At 40.3% G+C, this 20,758-nt stretch overlaps 1 protein-coding gene across 2 annotated transcripts in view; it reads left to right on the top strand.

Moving 5' to 3' along the window:
* Window positions 1-20,758, top strand: part of ttc21b (tetratricopeptide repeat domain 21B) — a 104,741-nt gene that overhangs the window by 555 nt on the left and 83,428 nt on the right. The window contains exons 2-8 of one of the 2 annotated variants that reach the window (XM_069935334.1): window positions 1,166-1,295; window positions 1,405-1,515; window positions 5,802-5,968; window positions 8,086-8,208; window positions 11,063-11,220; window positions 14,091-14,175; window positions 16,343-16,441. In XM_069935334.1, coding sequence (XP_069791435.1) covers window positions 1,166-1,295; window positions 1,405-1,515; window positions 5,802-5,968; window positions 8,086-8,208; window positions 11,063-11,220; window positions 14,091-14,175; window positions 16,343-16,441 — 873 coding nt within the window. The remainder of the gene's footprint in view (window positions 1-1,165; window positions 1,296-1,404; window positions 1,516-5,801; window positions 5,969-8,085; window positions 8,209-11,062; window positions 11,221-14,090; window positions 14,176-16,342; window positions 16,442-20,758) is intronic. The other variant, XM_069935335.1, reaches the window with a different exon arrangement.

Genomic DNA, 20,758 nt, shown 5'->3' with positions numbered 1-20,758 from the left:
GGGGGTAGGGGGTGGGTGGGGGTAGGGGTAGGGGTGGGGGGTAGGGGTGGGGGGTAGGGTAGGGGGTAGGAGGTGGGTGGGGTTAGGGGTGGGGCTAGGAGGTGGGTGGGGTTAGGGTTGGGTGGGGTTAGGGTTGGGTGGGGTTAGGTTTGGGTAGGAGGTGGGTGGGGGTAGGGGTAGGGGTGGGTGTGGGTAGGTGGTGGGTGTGGGGGGGTAGCATAGGGTTGGGTTGGGGGTGTAAGAGCTGTGTTGGGGGTAGAGTGGGTAGGGAGTGGGGTAGGATAGGGGGTGGGTAGGAGAGAGAGTGGGGTGGGTAGGAGAGAGAGTGGGGTGGGTAGAGGGTGGGGTGTAGGGGTGGTGGGGGGTGGGGTCGGGTCCCTGTGTTTGGCTGCCGAACCTGCGAGAGCTGGGTTGGGTGGGGCGGTGGAGGTGGAGTTGTGGGGACAGAAATAGATCGTCTTCATTCGGTATTTTGATCAGGAGTCGGAGCTCATCGCTGCAGGGTGCACGATGACAAGAGCGTACAAATGGGTTGAAGAGGAAAGCATGGGCGATCTACAAATAAGTAGCTAGTGGGATGGTGGCCAGGCGTATTGACAATGGAAGCGTGTTTCTGTTTCAATCAAGAGAGAGATTCTTGTCAAAAGTGATGTTTTCCTTAATGTAAAACGGTATCAACTTGGCATAACTGAGATGGGATGAAAATTGCTTAGAGTTGGTATCAAGTTACTTTATATTATTTTGTTATTGGTGGGGTCAAGTGTTTTACCTCTTGATTGGGGTTGTGTTAAGAGCCCATCGAATGAAATAAATGTCATGATTAATAAGTATGAGTTGAGGATCAGTTGGTGTCGTAGAAGATTAAATACTTGTAGTTATATGTTTCCTCCATTGTATATAGTTATTGCTGACTATGGTATGGATGGAGCTGGTCCATATGAGCTGACACTACCCGATGACTTCTCCCCTGTGGTTTTGTGCCATTAAGGTCGAGCCACCTCTCCCTTCCCTCCATTCCTATATCTGGATCTGGGCCAGCAAGGTTCTTCTGTTTATTAAAGCCTATTGTTTCCTCAGCCTCGTCTTGGTGGTTACTGATGGTGCACGACAATACTAAAAACAGGATTATGATAATTATACTTACTTTACTATTTTGACTTTGCAGGCACTCATAAACTACTACTGCCAGAAAAACTATTTTAATCATATCCAAATTAGTGCAAATGAAGGTCTCAAAAGGTCTGGCAATGATGCAGTGTTCCAATTTTTCCAAGCTTATGGGATCCTTATGGAAGGTAATTTCATTCAGTGAAAATGTTGAATGCTCTTTCATGACATTCACAGACTAACCAATCACCCGACTTATTTTAGCATTCTAAAGTTGTTTTTATTTTGAATATGTAGATCGCATTCAAGAAGCTATATCTGAATTTGAGGCCATTAGGGAGAAGGAGGATGTGTCACTGTGCTCTATAATGGCTTTAATCTATGCTCATAAAAGATGTTCACTTCCAGGTGAGTGTGTGTGTGTGTATGTGTATATATATAAATATATATATATATATATATATTTATATATATATAAAACATCCAATTCAGTCAAGGAGAAAATTGCAATACTTGTTTTCAAGTAAAAATTGCATGAAAGATAGAAATGGATCTTTCCACTTCACATATATTGAAATAATTTTGTTTAGAACAGATGGATTACAGGCAGTCCCTCGATTTAAAAACGTTCAATTTGCAAACAACCTGTAGTTAAGAATCGGCAAGCCGACTGCAAGTAGACAATAGACAATAGGTACTGGAGTAGGCCAATTGGCCCTTCGAGCCAGCACCGCCATTCATCGGATCATGGCTAATCTTTCCCTTTCAATAACCAATCCCAGCTTTATCCCCATAACCCTTAACTCCCCTGCCCACAAGAGCCTTATCCAACTCTCTCCTAAATCTATCCAACGAATCCGACTCCACTACCCTCTGTGGCAATCCATTTCACAGACCCACAACTCTCTGGGTAAAAAGATTTCTCCTCATTTCTGTGTTAAATAGCCTTCCCTGTATTCTTAAACTATGCCCTCTAGTCCTAGTCTCACCCATCATTGGGAACATGTGCTCTGATTTCACCCTGTCAAGCCCTTTGATAATCCTAAATACCTCAATCATGTCTCCCCTCATCCTTCTAAACTCCATCGCATATAATCCAAGTCTTTCTAACCTATCCGCGTATGACAATCCTGCCATCCCAGGAACTAACCTTGTAAACCTGCACTGCACTCCCTCTATAGCAAGTATGTCCTTTCTTAAATATGGGGACCAGAACTGGATGCAATACTCCAGGTGAGATCTCATCAGGGCCCTGTACAACTGCAGGAGGGCTTCTCTACTCCTATACGCCAATCCCCTCTTTATGAAAGCCAACATCCTGTTCGCCTTCTTCACCGCTTGCTGAACCTGCACGCTAGTTTTCAATGACTGGTGAACAAGTAGGCCCAGATCCCTTTGCATTACCCCACTCCCCAGCGTAACACCAATGTCCAATTTTGGCCCTAACCAATTTCTTCCTTTTAACATAACTGAAGAAGCTTTTGCTATCCCATTTTATATGACTTGCCAATTTGCCCTCGTACTTCATTTTCCCCTCCCGAATGACTTTCTTAGTTTCTCTCTGTTGGTTTTTAAAGCCCTCTCAATCCTCTAACCTCCCACTCTGCTTTGCTATCTTATACTTATTTCTTTTAGATCTGATACTGCACTTGATCTCTTTTGTCAGCCATGATTGCCATTTGGTCTTCGTAGGGCCTTTCCTCCTCTTTGGGATGAACCTGCCATTTTTGCCCAGTTGTCCTCCCAGCTAGAATGTCCTTCCATTTTATTTTGGCTAGCTCCTCCACCATAGCTGTATCTTTCTTTGGCTTGGCTTCGCGGACGAAGATTTATGGAGGGGGTAAAAAGTCCACGTCAGCTGCAGGCTCGTTTGTGGCTGACCAGTCCGATGCGGGACAGGCAGACACGATTGCAGCGGTTGCAAGGGAAAATTGGTTGGTTGGGGTTGGGTGTTGGGTTTTTCCTCCTTTGCCTTTTGTCAGTGAGGTAGGCTCTGCGGTCTTCTTCAAAGGAGGCTGCTGCCCGCCAAACTGTGAGGCGCCAAGATGCACGGTTTGAGGCGTTATCAACCCACTGGCGGTGGTCAATGTGGCAGGCACCAAGAGATTTCTTTAGGCAGTCCTTGTACCTTTTCTTTGGTGCACCTCTGTCACGGTGGCCAGTGGAGAGCTCGCCATATAATACGATCTTGGGAAGGCGATGGTCCTCCATTCTGGAGACGTGACCCATCCAGCGCAGCTGGATCTTCAGCAGCGTGGACTCGATGCTGTCGACCTCTGCCATCTCGAGTACCTCGACGTTAGGGGTGTGAGCGCTCCAATGGATGTTGAGGATGGAGCGGAGACAACGCTGGTGGAAGCGTTCTAGGAGCCGTAGGTGGTGCCGGTAGAGGACCCATGATTCGGAGCCGAACAGGAGTGTGGGTATGACAACGGCTCTGTATACGCTTATCTTTGTGAGGTTTTTCAGTTGGTTGTTTTTCCAGACTCTTTTGTGTAGTCTTCCAAAGGCGCTATTTGCCTTGGCGAGTCTGTTGTCTATCTCATTGTCGATCCTTGCATCTGATGAAATGGTGCAGCCGAGATAGGTAAACTGGTTGACCGTTTTGAGTTTTGTGTGCCCGATGGAGATGTGGGGGGGCTGGTAGTCATGGTGGGGAGCTGGCTGATGGAGGACCTCAGTTTTCTTCAGGCTGACTTCCAGGCCAAACATTTTGGCACTAATGTTTCTGACTTCCTTCTCTTCTCCATTTCCATTTTCAGATTAAAAGTAATCATATTATGGTCACTATTACCTAATGGCACCCCTATCTCAAGGTCCCTTATTAACTCCACGTTGTTGCACAGTATCAAGTCAAGAATCGACTTCCCCCTGGTAGGATCCGTCACAAGCTGCTCCAAGAATGTATCTTGGAGACATTTAATAAACTCATTCTCCAGCTTTCCCATACCTACTTGATTTTCCCAGTCCACTTGCAAGTTGAAGTCACCCATAATACTGTATCACTACCACTCTGACATGCCACTTTTAATTCTTTATTTATACTGATTCCCACATCAGAACCACTGTTTGGAGGTCTGTATATAACCCCTACTATGATTCTTTTACCATTGCAATTTCACAACTCCTTTCAAACTCCACCTGATTCATTGTCTTTCCTTTCCATCGCTTGAATTTCATTCTTCACCAACAGAGCCACTCCACCTCCTCTACCTAACTTTCTGTCTTTTCGATAGGACGAATATCATGGAACATTAATTTCCCAATCCTTTCCCTCCTGCAGCCATGTGTCCGTTAATCCAATAACCTCCAATGTCCATTTGCGCCTCAAGCTCATCCATTTTTTTCCTTATACTCTGTGCATTCATGTACCCTGAACGTGGTTGAGTCATAATTCGAATAGTAATGACCACAAAATGTTAAATTTTATTAGTATTATTGTCATCAACAATCTCACACTTGTCCCGCTGCCCTGCATCCCCACTGGACAGCCCGCCATCAGACCCTACACTGATCTCGGTGGGGGGGGAAACAAGCAGTGGTGTGTGTGTGATTGAAACACCGCTCTCAGGCTACACCACGCGTGGCCTGGGCAAAGCAGCAGACAGACGAGGGGGCAAGCAGATCAGCAGAGGGGAAGGGGTGGGAGAAGAAGCAGCAGCGTGATTGCGACACCACTGTCAGGCTACACTGCATACGGCCAGTTCAATGCAGCAAAATGTCCGCTGCTTGGCCTTAAAGTGTGATTGGGACACCAGAAAAGGAGGGGGAACACCTCGCAATATGTCTATCGCTCAGCTCAAAGTGCGATTGCGCCACTAAGGGGGGGGGGTGAAGAAGCAATGTGTGCCATTGTGACACCCTGCAAAATGGCCACCACTTGGCCTTTAAGTGTGACTGTGCCACCAAGGGGGGGGGGGGGGGGGGGGTGAATAAGCAGCGTGTGCCATCGTGACACCCTGCAAAATGACTGCTGCTCGGCTTTAAAGTGCAATTAGAAGTATTATTATGTACTGAATTGTTATGTTTAAGATGTCTTACTGTGTTGGGAAGTGTATTATATGCATATAAAGGTAGAATATATACTTTATTACCAAGATTAACATATAACTAAATGTCTCGAAATAAGGACATAAGGGTTCCAACTTAAATACAAATTCGGGTTAAAGACAGACTTAGATAATGGAACTTGTATTTAACCTTGGAACTGCCTGTATATTAAAACTGCAGCATTTAGTTTTAAGTCAATGTATTGTTTTCACGAAGCTCCCATGTTCGGTTCCCTCATGTTCCTGAGATATTGAACTTGTATTTGCAGTTGCATCTTTAATATTGCTATCATTTTCATGAGAAATATTGTGCTACCACAACTACATTTTGTAAAGATAGTTTACATAGTTAATGAAAACTTTGAGGGACATCCACTAAACCACTGTAAGATCCTTGCAATATCCACATTGGGAAGTGTTCACAGCACATATATCACATACTTTGACTGAAACTTCTGCTATACAGTATACATTTTGGTTTCTTACTTCATAAATTGCTCAGCAACTAGACAAACTTGACATCAAAGTAAAATTTGATTTTGAATCAATACTCATTTTAGTTGGAAAATTCTTACAATGTTTTCTTTAAACAAAGTAATATTAAAAAAAATAAGCATTTGAAGTATTTGTTTATAAATTCATAAGATTGTGACGCCATTCAAGAACTGGATAGAAAACTAAAAGAGAATCGAAAAACTGCTGGACAGATGGCATTATATTTTGCGGGACTTTTCCTTTGGCATATTGGGCGGAATGACAAAGCTCGTGAATATGTTGACAGAATGATTAAGATTTCAAGTGGATCAAAAAAGGTTGGTAAACTTTCTATTGGTAACTATTATTTAGTTACAGGATGCTTGCATTGTCAAAATATTGTGATGGTTCAGGACTTGGTTGTTATGCTTCATAGTTTATGGCACCTGAATTTGATCCTGACCTCAGGTGCTCTCTGTGTGCTGGTCAAAAAGTGTTCATTAACAATGGTAAAATTACCCCTTAGTGTCTTTCTTTGGCTTGGCTTCGCGGACGAAGATTTATGGAGGGGGTAAAAAGTCCACGTCAGCTGCAGGCTCGTTTGTGGCTGACAAGTCTGATGCGGGACAGGCAGACACGGTTGCAGCGGTTGCAAGAGAAAATTGGGGGGTTGGGGTTGGGTGTATCTATAATTCAAGCAACTAGCAAAAAATAAATAAGAATAAAATAATAGGTTAAAATACTCATTTAAAATTGTGAAAGTGAATGTTCTCTAAAGTAACATAAACCTTTGGTGAAGATAGGAGCAAATGTTCCATTAATGGAGTGCCTTGGTTGTACTTTGCTCGTAGCAGCTCTGAACAAAAGTTGTGTGAAACAGCAAAGGCATCACCCAGGATGAAGAGCTGGTTGATAATGCTGGCTGTTGGTGTCTTTTAAAGTGTCTCAACCCTGCTTAGCAAGTCGTCCCAGTTAGAGACTAACTGTGAACTTGGGGGTGGGGGGGGGGGGGGGGGGTGGGGTTAATTCTCTACAATGTTATTGTTTGTTTTTCAGGCAGTTCTACGGAGGGGGTAGAACCTGCAGATGCAGCTACGGTTAAATGTTTTCAAAGAATATGACTGAAAATAAAGTAAATGCTTTAAGGTTTATAATATTCATGCAAGTGAAGTCTGTTTTGTGGAAGTACGGAATATTTTTGTCTTTTAATCTGTTATTACTGCAGGTGTATTAGGTAGGAATTGTAAGAGTAAGTCTCAAACAACTGGAAAATACACTCAGCTGGCATTTTCCAATCCTTATAGGTGCTGTACACCAGGGGTTTTTACTGCATTGATGGCAAACTAAACAAGGTTCAATTGCATATTTGCTTTCCTCTCACTTTAACACCATGATAAAGCTTGTATCAACAAGGATTTTTACATAATTTAGTTTAACTAGAATTGTGACATTTCACTGTGGCAATATCTTCTAATTTTAATTTAAATCAATATCTTCTTAATTGAAGTACAGCAGACCATGGAACAGCTCGTCTGCTGATATCTGCACAAATTGGCCAATATTCCTATAACTAGAATGGAGTCTGTCATACACATTTCTGCTCTGTAAAGCACCAGATGGAATAACTGTACTATGCTAGTGGACCCTTTATAGATTCCAGGAACATTTGCCTCCAAAATCCAGGCCAGATTACCCTCGTGCAAGCATAGTAAACCTATTAAAAAAATGAATGTGAAAAAATTAGCTACTTGAGGAGAAAGCTGAGTAAAGATTATTACTGTTGATGCCGTGGGTAAGTGAAAAAACACACCAATGCTGGAGAAACTCAGCAGGTCAGACAGTGCCTTTATGTAGCGAAAGTAAAGATACAGAAGGCTCAAGCTTGAAACGTTGATTCTGTATCTTTACCTTTGCTGTTTGACCTCCTGAGTTTCTCCAGCATTGGTGTGTTTTTTCAAAGATTATTACTTAATTAAACTGATTTTTAATTGTCATAAATGTATGCTTTTAATCTAACTTTTTAAAAACCTGTTTCAATTGCTTATGAATCATACACAATAAAACCATTGACAACAGCTGGCTTTGTTTGCTGTCAAAGCCTGCTATATGAGTGCATTCAGCCAGTTGTGTTGTGAGAGGTCCCACATTGCCCTGGAGGAAACTGTTGAACAGGGATGCTCCCTGCAATCAGCTCCCTGCACCATTCTAGAAGAAGCAGTGTTTTCTTAGGCACAGGTGTCCTGAGGATTTGGTGTAGCAAAAGATGTGACCCTTTGTATTATCAAAGAATTTCATTTTCCCATAGCTGGGAGTTTAGTGTGCTTGCATTTCAAATTTAGTTTCACTCTTTATCCTTTTAACCCAGATTCCCTTTGAACTGCTCCATTTTATGGTAGTAAGATTTTACCATGCATATCCTTAAATGTTTTTTTTTATTCTGGGTTCTATTTTACAGGGTCTGGTTTTGAAGGGATGGATTGATCTAACCAGTGGGAGAGATGCATATGCTAAAAAAGCTATCAAATACTTTGATGAAGGAATCCAAGATGGAAATGATATATTTGCTATGATGGGGAAAGTGAGTCTAAAAACTGAAGATAAAAGCTGCTGTAGAAATAAATGGTTCAAATTATTCTTCAACAGTTACACAAATCACCTGCTGGAAATCAAAATTTGTTTTGGACCTTACACCATAAGATATAGGAACAGAAGTAGGCCATTCAGCTGTTGAGGCCAGTCTGCCATTCCATAATGAGTTGATCCATTTTCCCTCTCAGCCCCACTCCCCTGCCTTCTCCCATATCCTTTGATATCCTGACTATTCCGATACCTATCATTCTATGCCTTGAATACACCCAATGACCAGCGGTTCACCGCTCTGCTTAAAGAAATTCTTCCACATCTCTGCTTTAAATTGGCGTCCTTCAATCCTGATGTTGTCCTGTCAACCAAGTCGCAGCCATTGCCACTGTAGGAATCTTCAAGTGAATAGAATCTCAAAATGGATCCAACACAGATTATTCAGCCTATTGAGTCTGTCTGTTCTATGTAAGAGCAACCTGACAAGTCTCTCTCTCTGTCTCCTCACTGCCTTGCAGATATTTTTCTTTAAGATAATTATCCAGCTGCCTTTTTGAATTCGACAATTTAAACTCTATCCACCCTTTTAACTAGCCTATGCACATCTCTCGAAGTCTACTGCTATCTTCCTCACAGTTTGCTAGCCTTCATTGTTTGCTGTTGTCTGTTGATTTGAGAATCATGTGCTGTACACCCAATTTTAAATCATTAATACAGTAAAACCCCCCGTTATCCAGAATTCAAGCAAAGACAAAAAAAATTGCGGAAAATAAATAGGTAAAAAATACTGACATTTAAAATTGGCACCCCCTTTCGGTTGGTTTGCCAATCACGCAGCACACACTCAAGCAACCAGAAAATTCACTTATCCGGCATCTACCAGTTCCCCCCCCCATAGGTGCCTGATACCAAGGGTTTTACTGTATTTCTGTTTGGTAAACAATATTTCTCACATCCATCCCGTGGAACTCCCCCAGTGACTTCCTTAGAATTCAGAAAAATACCCTTCAGCCCAACCTGACTTTTGCTGATCAAAATGCACCATCCACACTATTCCTGCCCGGTTTTGGCCCATATTCCTCTAACCTATTCATGTATCTGTCCGAATATTTCATGAATATTGGAATAGTATCTGCCTCAACTACCTCCTCTGGTAGCTTGTTCATACACCCACCACCCTTTGTGGAAAAAGTTATTCCTCAGTTATTCCCCACCCCTACACACAGCTTAAACCTATGTTCTCTGCTTCTCAATTCCCCTACTTTGGGCAAAATTGATGAAGGGGGTTAGGGGTTGAAAGACAATGTGCAATTAAATGAGTATCTAATTGATATTCATTATTTCTCGTTACTTTAGCAATTTTATATTCATGATATTATTGTTCCTTTCATTCCATGGCATTCAGTGTGGATGACAATATATGGACTTTTACAAATGCTTTTTGGAATTCAACATACACATCATTTGTCTCACCAATGCTTTCTGTTACTTTGTGGGGAAAAAAAAATCAGGGGACATCAAGTTAGTCAGATACATTCTGGCTTTAGTAAATCTATGCTGACCTTTTCCTAGTATTATTTGTATCCACCAGTTAACTCTTATCTATTAGCCTGTGCTCCTTCCCCTTCCCCCACGATTTTCTTTGGACATCTATCTGTTACTCAACATTCCCGACTGTTATTCATCATTCCTGACTAAGGGCTCAGCCCTGAAAAGGCACTATACCAGACCCCAGCATCTGCTGATTTTCTTATTTACCTGGCTTTTCCAAATCGTATACTATCTAAGCATCTGCTGATTTTTACCCACTATCAATGTTAAATTAACTGTTTTGTAGTTTTTGCATTTTCCCCCCTATATCCTTCTTTGAACAAGTGTTTCGTACACCACTTCTGAATGTATTTCTGTTTGGAAAATTATATCTGCAATTTCTTCCCTTCCTTCATCAATCAAGGATGCAACATATTTGGACCAGGTGATTTAAGTGTAGATAGTTTTTCTAGTACCTACCCTTCATCAATTTGGAGCCTAAGTAATTTATCCCAATGAGAACACTGTTGACAGAATTTGCTCACTCTAAAAGCTAACATGACAGGCTCGCCACTTTTCCCTCAACCAAAACCCAATAAAATAAACTGTATCCTTCAAAACGCCTTTTATTCCTCTTTCCTATGCCTTCTTGGTCTCTTTCTCCAACACATTTTCCTCCATGAATCATGCCTTTGTTCATCACATTTGGAATGATCTTGCATTCTTTTAGATGTAGTCTAAATCACAAACAATTAATGGAACTCAAGTTGACTGTTTGGGTTCAGTCAGTACTGAAGTTGAAAATTACCCAATCGTGCTAATTGACAAGCAGGAAGATGTGATAAAAGTATAGCACATATTATATTGCAATGTATTTTCTATTCTGGAAGATGATTGATTTCTAATCTTTTAAATGATTAAGGAGATGAGTTTATTGCCATACACATGGTGCAATATACGCATGCACTGAAATTCACATTTGCTGTAGCTGAATACATACTTGAAAAGAAAAACTAAAGTAGTAAGCTATTTAAATTAAACTTTAAAAATACATAACATAAATAATAAATATTCATTTTGCTGCCAATTTGGATCAGAAGTTGAAAATTATGCTCTGTGTTTGCTTGTTCATTTTACAAACTTGTTTTGAATTTTTAAGTTCAACTGGTATTCAGTAAAAAGTTTCAGTTTTTTTTTAATCATTATTTTGATAAAGAAAACTCAATGCAGACTTTACCCATGCAAAATTATAAAGCATTTAAAATATGGTGTTCTTCCATTTGATCATTTTTGATTTTTACAATATTATTTCTTAATAATAGGCACATTACTTTGAGATGCGACAGAACTTCTCAGGGGCTTTGGAAGTGGTAAACCAGATAATAGTTCATTTCCCTGGCTTCCTGCCGGCTTTTGTAAAGAAGATAGAATTACAACTAGCCTTGCAGGATTGGGAGCAGACAATTGAGACAGTACACAGGTAAAGATTTTTGTTATATATATTTTTAGATCACAAGATGTAGAAGTAGACCCATTGAGTCTGCTCCGCCTTTCTAATCATGAGCTGATTCATCCACCCACTCAGTCCCACTCCCCAGTTTCCCGAAACCTTTGATTCCCTGACTAATCAAATACCTGTCAATCTCTGCTTGAAATACACCCAACAATCTTATTTCCACTGCCACCTTTGGCAACAGGTTCCATAGCCTCACCTCCCTCTGACTAAAGAAATTTTTCCCAAATCTATTTTAAATTGATGCCCTATTTTGGACATCTTTGCCTCCTATGCATGATGTAAGACCTACTGAGTTTCTCCAGTTTTAATTTTAAAAAGTTGAGATGCTGGAATCTTACGCATACAATGAGCTGCTGGAAGAACTCAACAGGTCAGGCATCATCCTTAAGTAAAAAACGGTCAGATAACATTTTCGGGTTTAATGGTGTGGAATTAAGATTTATACAATGGACCATAAAGTAATATTTGTGCTGCATAGTCTATGGACTATTTAGAGACAACAGAGAATCTCAAGCCCCTTTCACACTTGCAAGTGGTCCCAGGAATTAATGGCCAATCAGCCTAAAAAAGGCCTAGTGTGAAAGCAAAATCTTCTCAATGCCGGCGTGAGATGATGTAATCTTACACTGAAGATAGACTGCCTCAACCCTTAGTACAATCAGGCAAGTGTAGAATGGGATAAAAATGACCCAAGTTTTTGCGTGAGTGCAGGAATGTGAAGGAAGAAAAGATTAAAATGAAGGTATAAACTTTGCCGTTGGAAAGTTGCAGCAGGAGGGAGAGAGAGAGAGAGAGAGGAAATAAAAATAGCAACAGCGGACAATTTTTAAACGTGGGAAAGTTGTTAGTGCACAGTTCTGCCATCGTTTTTTCCCCCACGGTTTTTCTATATTGTGCACTCTAATGCTACCCACTTTCCCCACACTGTTTAAAAATAGTCTGCTATTGCTATTTATTGCTAGCGCTTTCCCATGGTGCCTTATAATGGTTTATATAGACCAGCAGTACAACAACAAGGGCTGAATGGCTCATATTGTGCTGTACCTAAAGCTTAATTATGTTATTAATTAGGCATGATTAATTTTGTTTGAAACCAAGATCATATACATTGATCTGGATTTAGGGCAGGTCCACCATTGCTTGATGAGTCATGATGTAACCGATAGAAGGTAGAACATTCCTAAGCCTGGGGATGGTTCCTTGCAAGTATGGATGTGACCCAATTAAGAATGGTCAAGTTCAAAACACCAAATCTCCATTCCTATCCCAGGACACAGAAAAGCCGATTTAGTGAGACACAAGTATGGAAGGGCCTTCAGACTGCAGTTGTGTTGTGGCTGCCATTTCCAGGTCAGAAACTGGAGTGTGATAAAAGAAGTCCTTCAAACGAATCTAGTGTAGATTCTTAAATAAAAGAGAATGAAAATGTAAGTTTCCACTCTTGTCCAAAAGGGTCAAAAAATATGAATTTATATAAAGTTATAATCCATTTAACTGAAGATTAGACAATTGTGAAATGACTTTCTGGAAAAATGGTCATGAAGTGAAGGCAGTAGAGAGTAGGACGATTGGGGGGGAAAGGAAGATTAGTGGGATTGACGGCAAATCTGAATGGACTATAGAGAGCTACTATTTAGGAGAACTGATCTAATTTAAAAGGAATAATTTCTTGCAGGGTTTGACAAAATGGAAGCAGAAAAGATATTTTCCCTGATTAGGCTGTCTAATTAAGCATCACAAACTCAAATTAATTGTTATTCAGAAGAGATGTGCTCATCCATAGGATAGCGGAAGAAGGCTATGACTGCTCAGTCACTGTGTATGTTTAAGGCAATGATTGATTTTTTAATATGAAGGAAATTAAAAGCATGGTGCTGAACAGCCTAGTCCTCCAATTTTTTTCATGTCTCCCAGCCTAAAATATTCCAACGTATTTATGAACTAGCATATGTGTTAAAGTGGAAGGAAAGAGCTGATTTGGATGTTTAGTGCCTCTAATAACAATAGAAATAAAACACAAAACTCCACAGACACTGCAATTGAAGTAAAATCACAAAGCTGGAGAAATTCAGTAGTCAAACCGTGTACTTTATATTAGCAAAGATAATGATACATAACCAATGTTTTGGGCTTGAGCCCTTCATCAAGGTATGGCAGGCGCCCAAACAAAAAATGGTGGGGGAGGAGCACAGTCCCACAGTCAGGAGGTGAGTCAGTGCGGTGGAGAGTCATAAAGCTTGAGAGCAACAGGGATTACAGATGGAGAGCAATGAGAAAGAATCCCACAGAATTCTCTTTGGAGAACAAAGAGGAGAAGACAGGAATAAAACATGAAAGTCTGCAGACACTGACTGAAGTAAAAACACAATACTGGAAAAATTCAGCAGGTTAATATGAGTCTGTTTCAGAATTCTCCAGTGGCATGAGTTTTAGTTTAAACAAATAAAGATGTTATTAGAGTTCAGTCACAGCATGTTATTCTTGCTCCTTTTAAAAGAAAAAGCTTTTGTTGCTTTGTCTTTTGCAGGAGTAGAATGATTTCCTGGTGATTTCATAGTTCTTGTAAATTCTGATAACAAAAATAGAAACAAAATTAATTGAATTGTAAAATAAATGTTTAGATCTTCATTAAAAATGGATGTGCACATTTTGAATCTGATTACCTGTACACTTAAGCTCTCTCCATGACACCAATTCTTTGTATAAATTGTAAATATAATGTGTCTCTAACCATAGTTCAGCTCAAAATATTTCAATAAATTCTGGTGAAATTAAGATTTTAGGATTTAAATAGTTAAATTGTAATTTTAAATGTATTCTGAAATCTATTACAGATTGCTACAGAAGGAGAGTCATAATTTTGAAGCAATAAAGATGCAGGCTCTGCATTTATTATGCAGAGAAGGAAATATCAAAGAGGTAAGAAAGTATTATAATACAGGTTGTACCTCTTTAATCCAGCGACCTGGCCAGTGCTGGACCACAGAAAATGCCAGAAAACAGAAATTGACCGCAAGGGAACCCCTTATGTAAACATAACAAAAGTAGAACAAAGCTTAAAACAGGAAATACTATTGTGGGGTGGCACATTTAAAGTAGCAGTAGTGCAATGCCTTTACAGTGCTAGTGATTGGGACTGGGTTTGAGTCCTGTGGTGTCTGTAAGGAGTTTATACAGCTATGTGGTGCTTAATACGTTGGGTGAAATTGGGCATTATGCGATGTGGACATTGTGCGAATACCCTATATACTTTGCAAAGCAATATGGGATACTGTAGTGAACCTGTAAACTATTTATATCAGTGCGGAGGCCAACATGGGGCTGTGGGAAGAGAGCTGGGCAGTGAGATTAGTTGGGACTGATACAGAGCTGTGGGGAGAGAGCAGGGCAGTCGGATTCAGTTTGGTTATACAGTGTACAATTTCCTATAGCTAGCGATCGCTTTTTCTAAATTGCTCGTGGTAACTGAATAATTTTGGGACCACGGACTTGTATGTGGTCAGATGTTGCCAAAACTGAAGGTAAGCAATTCATACCTAAACATGCCATACCATGGGAGTTGCTGGACCACAGAGTCCCAGGTAAGAGAGGTACAACCTGTAATTATAAACTTAATACCATATGACATAGGAGCAGAATAAGCCCATTTGAATCAAGGCTAATGTATTTTTCCTTTCAGCCCACCTGCCTTATCCTCATAACATTTTATCAAGAACTTGGCATCCTCCACTTTAAATATACCCAATGGCTTGACCTCCATAGTCCTCTGTAGCAACAAGTTCCACTAATACACCACCCTCTGAAGAAATTTCTCCTCTGTTCTAAAGGGACATCCTTTTTTTCCGAGCTATGCCCTCTGATCCTAATGGAAACATCTTCATGTCCAATCTTTTTATCCTTTCATCAAATGCTCCTCATATGCTAACCTGCTCATTCCCAGGATCATCCCTGTAAATCTCGCCTGGAGCCTCTCCAATGCCAACTCATTTTTCCTTCGAACTGGGGCACAGAAGTGTTCACAGTACTCCAAATGCGATATGACTAACATCTTAGAAAGCCCCAGTGTTACATCCTAATCCTCCCAAAATAAATGCTATCATTGTATTTGTCTTCCTTGCTACTGAGATTCATCTTGTAAGTTAAGTTTTAGGGAATCCTGCAGTAGGACCTTGGTTTTCTGAATTCTTTTTCCATTTAGAGATAATCTACTTCTTTATTCCTTCTACCAAAGTGCATGATGCACTTCCCTTCGCTGTCTTCCATCTGCCACATCTTGTCCAAGTCCCTTTGCAGTCTCCCTGTTTCTACAACATTTCCCACCCCTCCACTTGTCTTCATATCATCCAGAAAATTGGCCACAAAGCTGTCAGTTCTGTCATCCAAATTGTTTGTGTATAACATGAAAAGTAACAGACTCAACAGTGATCCCTCCAGAACCCCACTAGTCAGCCAGAAAAAGGACACCTTTATTCCCACTCTTTGTGTTACTGGCAAAAGGCATCTTCTATCCTTGCTAGTACCTCTTCTATAGTACCATGAGCCCCTATCCACCTTCAGTCCCTTCAGCTTCCCAAGCACCTTCTCCTTAATAATAGCTTTAGTCTATCAGCCCTGTTCAGTTTCAAACTTGGTTACCGATACAAATTAATGTGTTAAAGTTTGTTAATTTTGTCAATTGTAGAAAAATTCAATGTCAGTTATTTCAGTTCTTCTTTTTAAACTATGTAATATTTTGAACCCAGTTTTTGTTGTATAAAATTGTGTGCTTGTTGGAAATATTTTTCTATTGTTGGATAAAGATGCTGACCTTGAATTTCATGAATAGAATGTATTATTATGCAGTTCATTATCTTGCCTAATTTGAAAATCGACATCAATTTTAAACTATGTATCCATAATATAATTTATTTTTGAGCTCCATGACGTCAGAATTTAACGGTTGCCAATTCCTTATTTCTTATTTTTCTGTCCAAGAGGAGAATGTTAATTTTCAAACATCATCATGCTAAAAAAAAACAGATTTTCCCAAGTTTTGCAGTTCAGAATTCTGGGAATGAAAATTCAGATTAGTTATTTCCTTTTGCAGACAGGCAATAGACTAGGCGACCTCATCGGTGTACTAGATCGTTTTGAACCACACAACCCTGCCATTTTCTTCAAAGTGGCATTGGTTTTCAGTAGGATGGTGAGTAGGTTCATATTTTTGTTTTGAATTGCCTTTACTCTGTAGTCTGGTTACTTTGAGTGAATAGATAGCTTTAAAAGTGCTGGGATAAGAAAGTTTAATCGAGATCTTTCAAAGTCATTTTGAAGGAATAAGATCTATCAGCATTTGGAAAGGCAAGGTCTGATTAGGGTTAAGCAAGAAAATTTGTAGATGCTGGGGTCGAGGGCAATACACAAAAGGGCTAGAGAAAATCAGCATCTCGCACAGCATCCATAGAAAATCAAAGGCAACCAATGTGGTATGCTTGCTGCAAAGTATCGGACTGGAAGTCAATTCAGAGCATCATCCAAATGAATGAAATTCACTGGGGTCTACCTTTCCTCCATTGTTGACATTTACTAGGAGCATGGGCTAAAATAGAACTGTTGAAGGCCCTTTACATCGAGCACACAGTATCTTTGACCCATTCCCATTAAGAAAGAGGGACAGGAGCATCAAAATCAGGACTGCCTGTCTGAGAAGTAGCTTCTTCTCGCAGTCTGTGAGATTGATGAACGGTGTCCAGTAACCGAGTAAATCATCAAAATTATTTATATATATTCACTTTAAATAAAATACAGTATTTATGTATAGATGTGATTATTGTGTACTGTGTTTGTGTGCACCATGGTCACAGAAATGCTCTTTTGTTGAGTTCTTTATATACATTCAGATGATAATAAACTTGAACATTTCACACCTTTAAAGATTCTGTTCCTTTCTGTCTCTGCTACATCTACTCCCAGGATGAGGGCCCTCCTTGCAGAACATCTGAGATGTACTCCTTCAGAAAAAAATGGCTTCCCCTCAGCTGCTGTTAACCTCTCCTCTATTCTCCTGCACATCTACCCTTGACTCTTTCTCCCCGAGATGTAACTAGGACAGGATTCCCCTTGTCCTCACCTACCACCGCGTCCAACATATTATTCTCTGCAATTTCCGTCACATGCAATGGGATCCCACCACCAAACACATCTTTCCCTTTCCTTCCTTCTCCACTTTCCGTAGCGATAGCTCCCTCCAGGATTCCTTCATCCACTCATCCCTCCCCACCAATCGCTCCCTTGAACCTACCGCTGTGACTAAACTTGCTCTTACACCTTCTCCCTCACTACAATTTGGAGCCCCAAACAGTCCTTCCAAGTGAAGCAATTCTTCACTTGTGAATTTGTAGAGATCATCTACTGCATCCAGTGCTCCTGATTCAGCTTCCTCTACACTGGGGAGACTGGACGCAGACTGGGAGATTGTTTTGTTGAGCACCTTTACTCTCCACTCCAATGACAAGGACCTCCCAATGGCCATTCATTTTTATTCCACACACTGTTCCCACATCGACATGTCTGTCCATGACCTTGTTTACTGCTAAATCAAGGCCACCTACAAATTGGAAGAACAACACCTTGTATTCTGTCTTGGCACTCCAACCATTGTTATGAACAATGGCATTGTTATCACCTTCTATAATTTCCGTCAACCCCCACCCCTCATCTTCCCCTACCTCTCTGCTCCCTAGGTCCTTCCTTCTCCTATTAGAGAGCTACCCTTCTCATCCCTCTGCCCTCTCCATCTATCACTTCTCCACTTCTTTCTCTTCCACACTCCCTTGTGTGGCCACCTATTATCTCTTACTGTTACCCTGTGCTCCTTTCCCTTTCTCTTACTACCCCACCTTTTTATTCAGGCTTTTTCCTGTGAATGCTGTGTGACCTGCTGAGTTTCTGCACCACTTTTATGTATTGAAAAGTTCAATTAGGGACATGCCTGTGAAAGGTAAATTCTGTCTTAAATTTGATGAGTTTCTTGAGTATTGATGAGAGCAATATTCTATGTGGACTTTAGATGGGCCTTTTTGCATGGTAAGCTAGTCTGGATCATAAGATCTCATGGGATCCAGGGTGAGCTGGCCAATTGGATATTGAAGTGGCTTGATGGAGTAGTTAGATGGAGGTGGTGAGGGTTAATATTCAAATTGGACGTCTGTGACTAGTGGTGTGCCACAGAGATTGGTGCTATATTCACTGTTGTTTATTATTTATATTAATGACCTGGATGAACATTTGCAAGCAAATCTTTTCATGTCATTTATGTCTCTAAGTACTTGTGTTATTTATTTCTGTTGAGATACATTAATCTAATCAAAAATTATAAGTACTGATCGCGCATATGCTGCGCATAATACGCATTGTTCCCCCAATTGACACATGCACATTATGCACATAATATTACCTCACGAATGCTAAATAAGAACGGTAAGTATCTGTTCCGCCTTGTGTACAAATTCGGCTAATGGGCAGACCCAGATAATGGAACTCAATCGTAACCTGGGGACTGCATGTACTGTACAGTACAAGTTAGTGTTATTGTATTTTCTTACAGGAGTTGCAAGTAAATGACAAATATAAATGCCAAAAATATACAACACCTTCCATATCTTCTAAAGTACATCTTTTCTCCAACCATTCACATTATATATCGATAGTAGCCAAGTCTGCTTGCACCTTAGCATGCATAGTTCTTATGGTTGAAGCAAGCGAAGCTGTATCTGCTCTAGATGCCTTTGTAGACTTTGAAGATCTTCCTACGTGCATAACCTTGGAAATACTACTATCAGGATTCACATCTGAACTTTGAGATACCACTGATTGAGTCTCTATCTTTAGCATTTCGCTTGGTACAGCACCAGTGGGGCTAATGAGGCCTGCAGTGCCTTATCGAAGTCTTCTTCTTGCTTGGTAGTTGAAGCTGCATCTTCAGTGGTGGCTGGCTCCAATCTCCTGCCAAGTGTTGTCGGTCCACCATGCTAGTTTAACTCACGACCAAACAGTTCTTTGAGAGGATCTGTTTGCTCGAGCTCTTTAGTCCACCAGACTTCTTCTCAATCTTGGATTCTTCACACTGCAGCCTGACTTCTCTTCTCCTCGTTCCTGGGAACTGTAAACAAATTTGTATCTTGCATGGTCCCTTTAAGAGGATTTCGCTCACGGAATTGCCCTTGTGTTTTGCATACAAACTTTTTTATCAGGTTTTTATATAACTTTCAAAACATTCTTCTGGGCTTCCTGCCAGATTCTGGCTGCTAGCAGTTAGCTTATGTCTTTCAAGGTCAAAGGTGACTGACCAGACCTGGTTCAATTTCAAACTGCAGAATTGGCAGACATATTCTCATAGAAAATTGCTTTTCTTGTTAAAGCTTAAATACTTCTCGATTTTTAAATCAAGTTGTAATTTCAGACAAATTTTACGAACCTTTCTTTCAAAGTTCACAATTATATACTTTTCTTTGAATCTAAATGTAGATGACACTTTCAAAGTTCTAATATTTCCCAATTTCAAAACATATCATCTTCAAAGAGACATGAGCAACGATTTTCCAAATTACTATCTTATTAATCCAATAAATTGAACTTCGTAGTTGCAGCTGTAAGTAGCTTAAATTTGTTGATAAAACATATAAACATTTTGCATAATTTCACATTGAGATTTTCATAAGGATGAATAAACAAAGCATACTGTATAGTATGTTACGAGTCCAAAGAACCCCAAAACCCAGCAGCAATAGATATTCACCAAGACAAGTAGTTACTTAAACACAATTTGTTTTTAATTATCTTTAAACATGAAAACAGAATCAAACTTTAACTTATCTCTATTAACCTAACTAACCCAAATTTATCCCCTTCTAATTCTAAGCACACCTAAATGATGCGTGTGTAAAAGTTCTTTGGTTCACAGTTCAATATGATGCGTGTGTTAAAGTCCTTTGGTTCTCAGTTCAATCTCACGTCTCATTCTTCCAAGTTCACTGGTTGCAGGCAATTCTTACACTATGCACAGAATTTAGCGTGTATAAAGTTCACCAGACTTTGGTGCTCGAAAGGTAAATGTTTACCGCTCAGGAAGGTTCTCATAGGGTTTGCAGAGAGAGATATGTTGTTCCAGGATTTCCACAACTGAGGTACCACCATTAGTCAGCTCAATGTCTTGCTGATGAAACTTGCCCCATCAGGATTCTCCAGATGATAACCTCTTTCTTTCAGGCTACCACAGAGTTCCTTTCTGTTCCACTTATTCCAAGAGAAACATCAGACAGATAGCACTTCCAGCCATCTGCCACTCTGGAACTTTCTATTTCAGTTCCAATAAGCTTTTCCTGCTTGCTTCAGCTATGACTCTTCAGTCAATCTCTCTCTTCAGACTCCAACTGCTAGAAAGCCCATGTGACTCTCTCACAAAAAACCCCACCTTCTTCAGCAAACAACAGGAGTTATCCTTCTGCTCCTTTATGTTGCCTTA

The sequence above is a fragment of the Narcine bancroftii genome, chromosome 4 (assembly GCF_036971445.1).
Source record: "Narcine bancroftii isolate sNarBan1 chromosome 4, sNarBan1.hap1, whole genome shotgun sequence".
Taxonomy (NCBI): domain Eukaryota; kingdom Metazoa; phylum Chordata; class Chondrichthyes; order Torpediniformes; family Narcinidae; genus Narcine; species Narcine bancroftii.
This window is presented reverse-complemented; position numbering and strand designations above follow the sequence as displayed.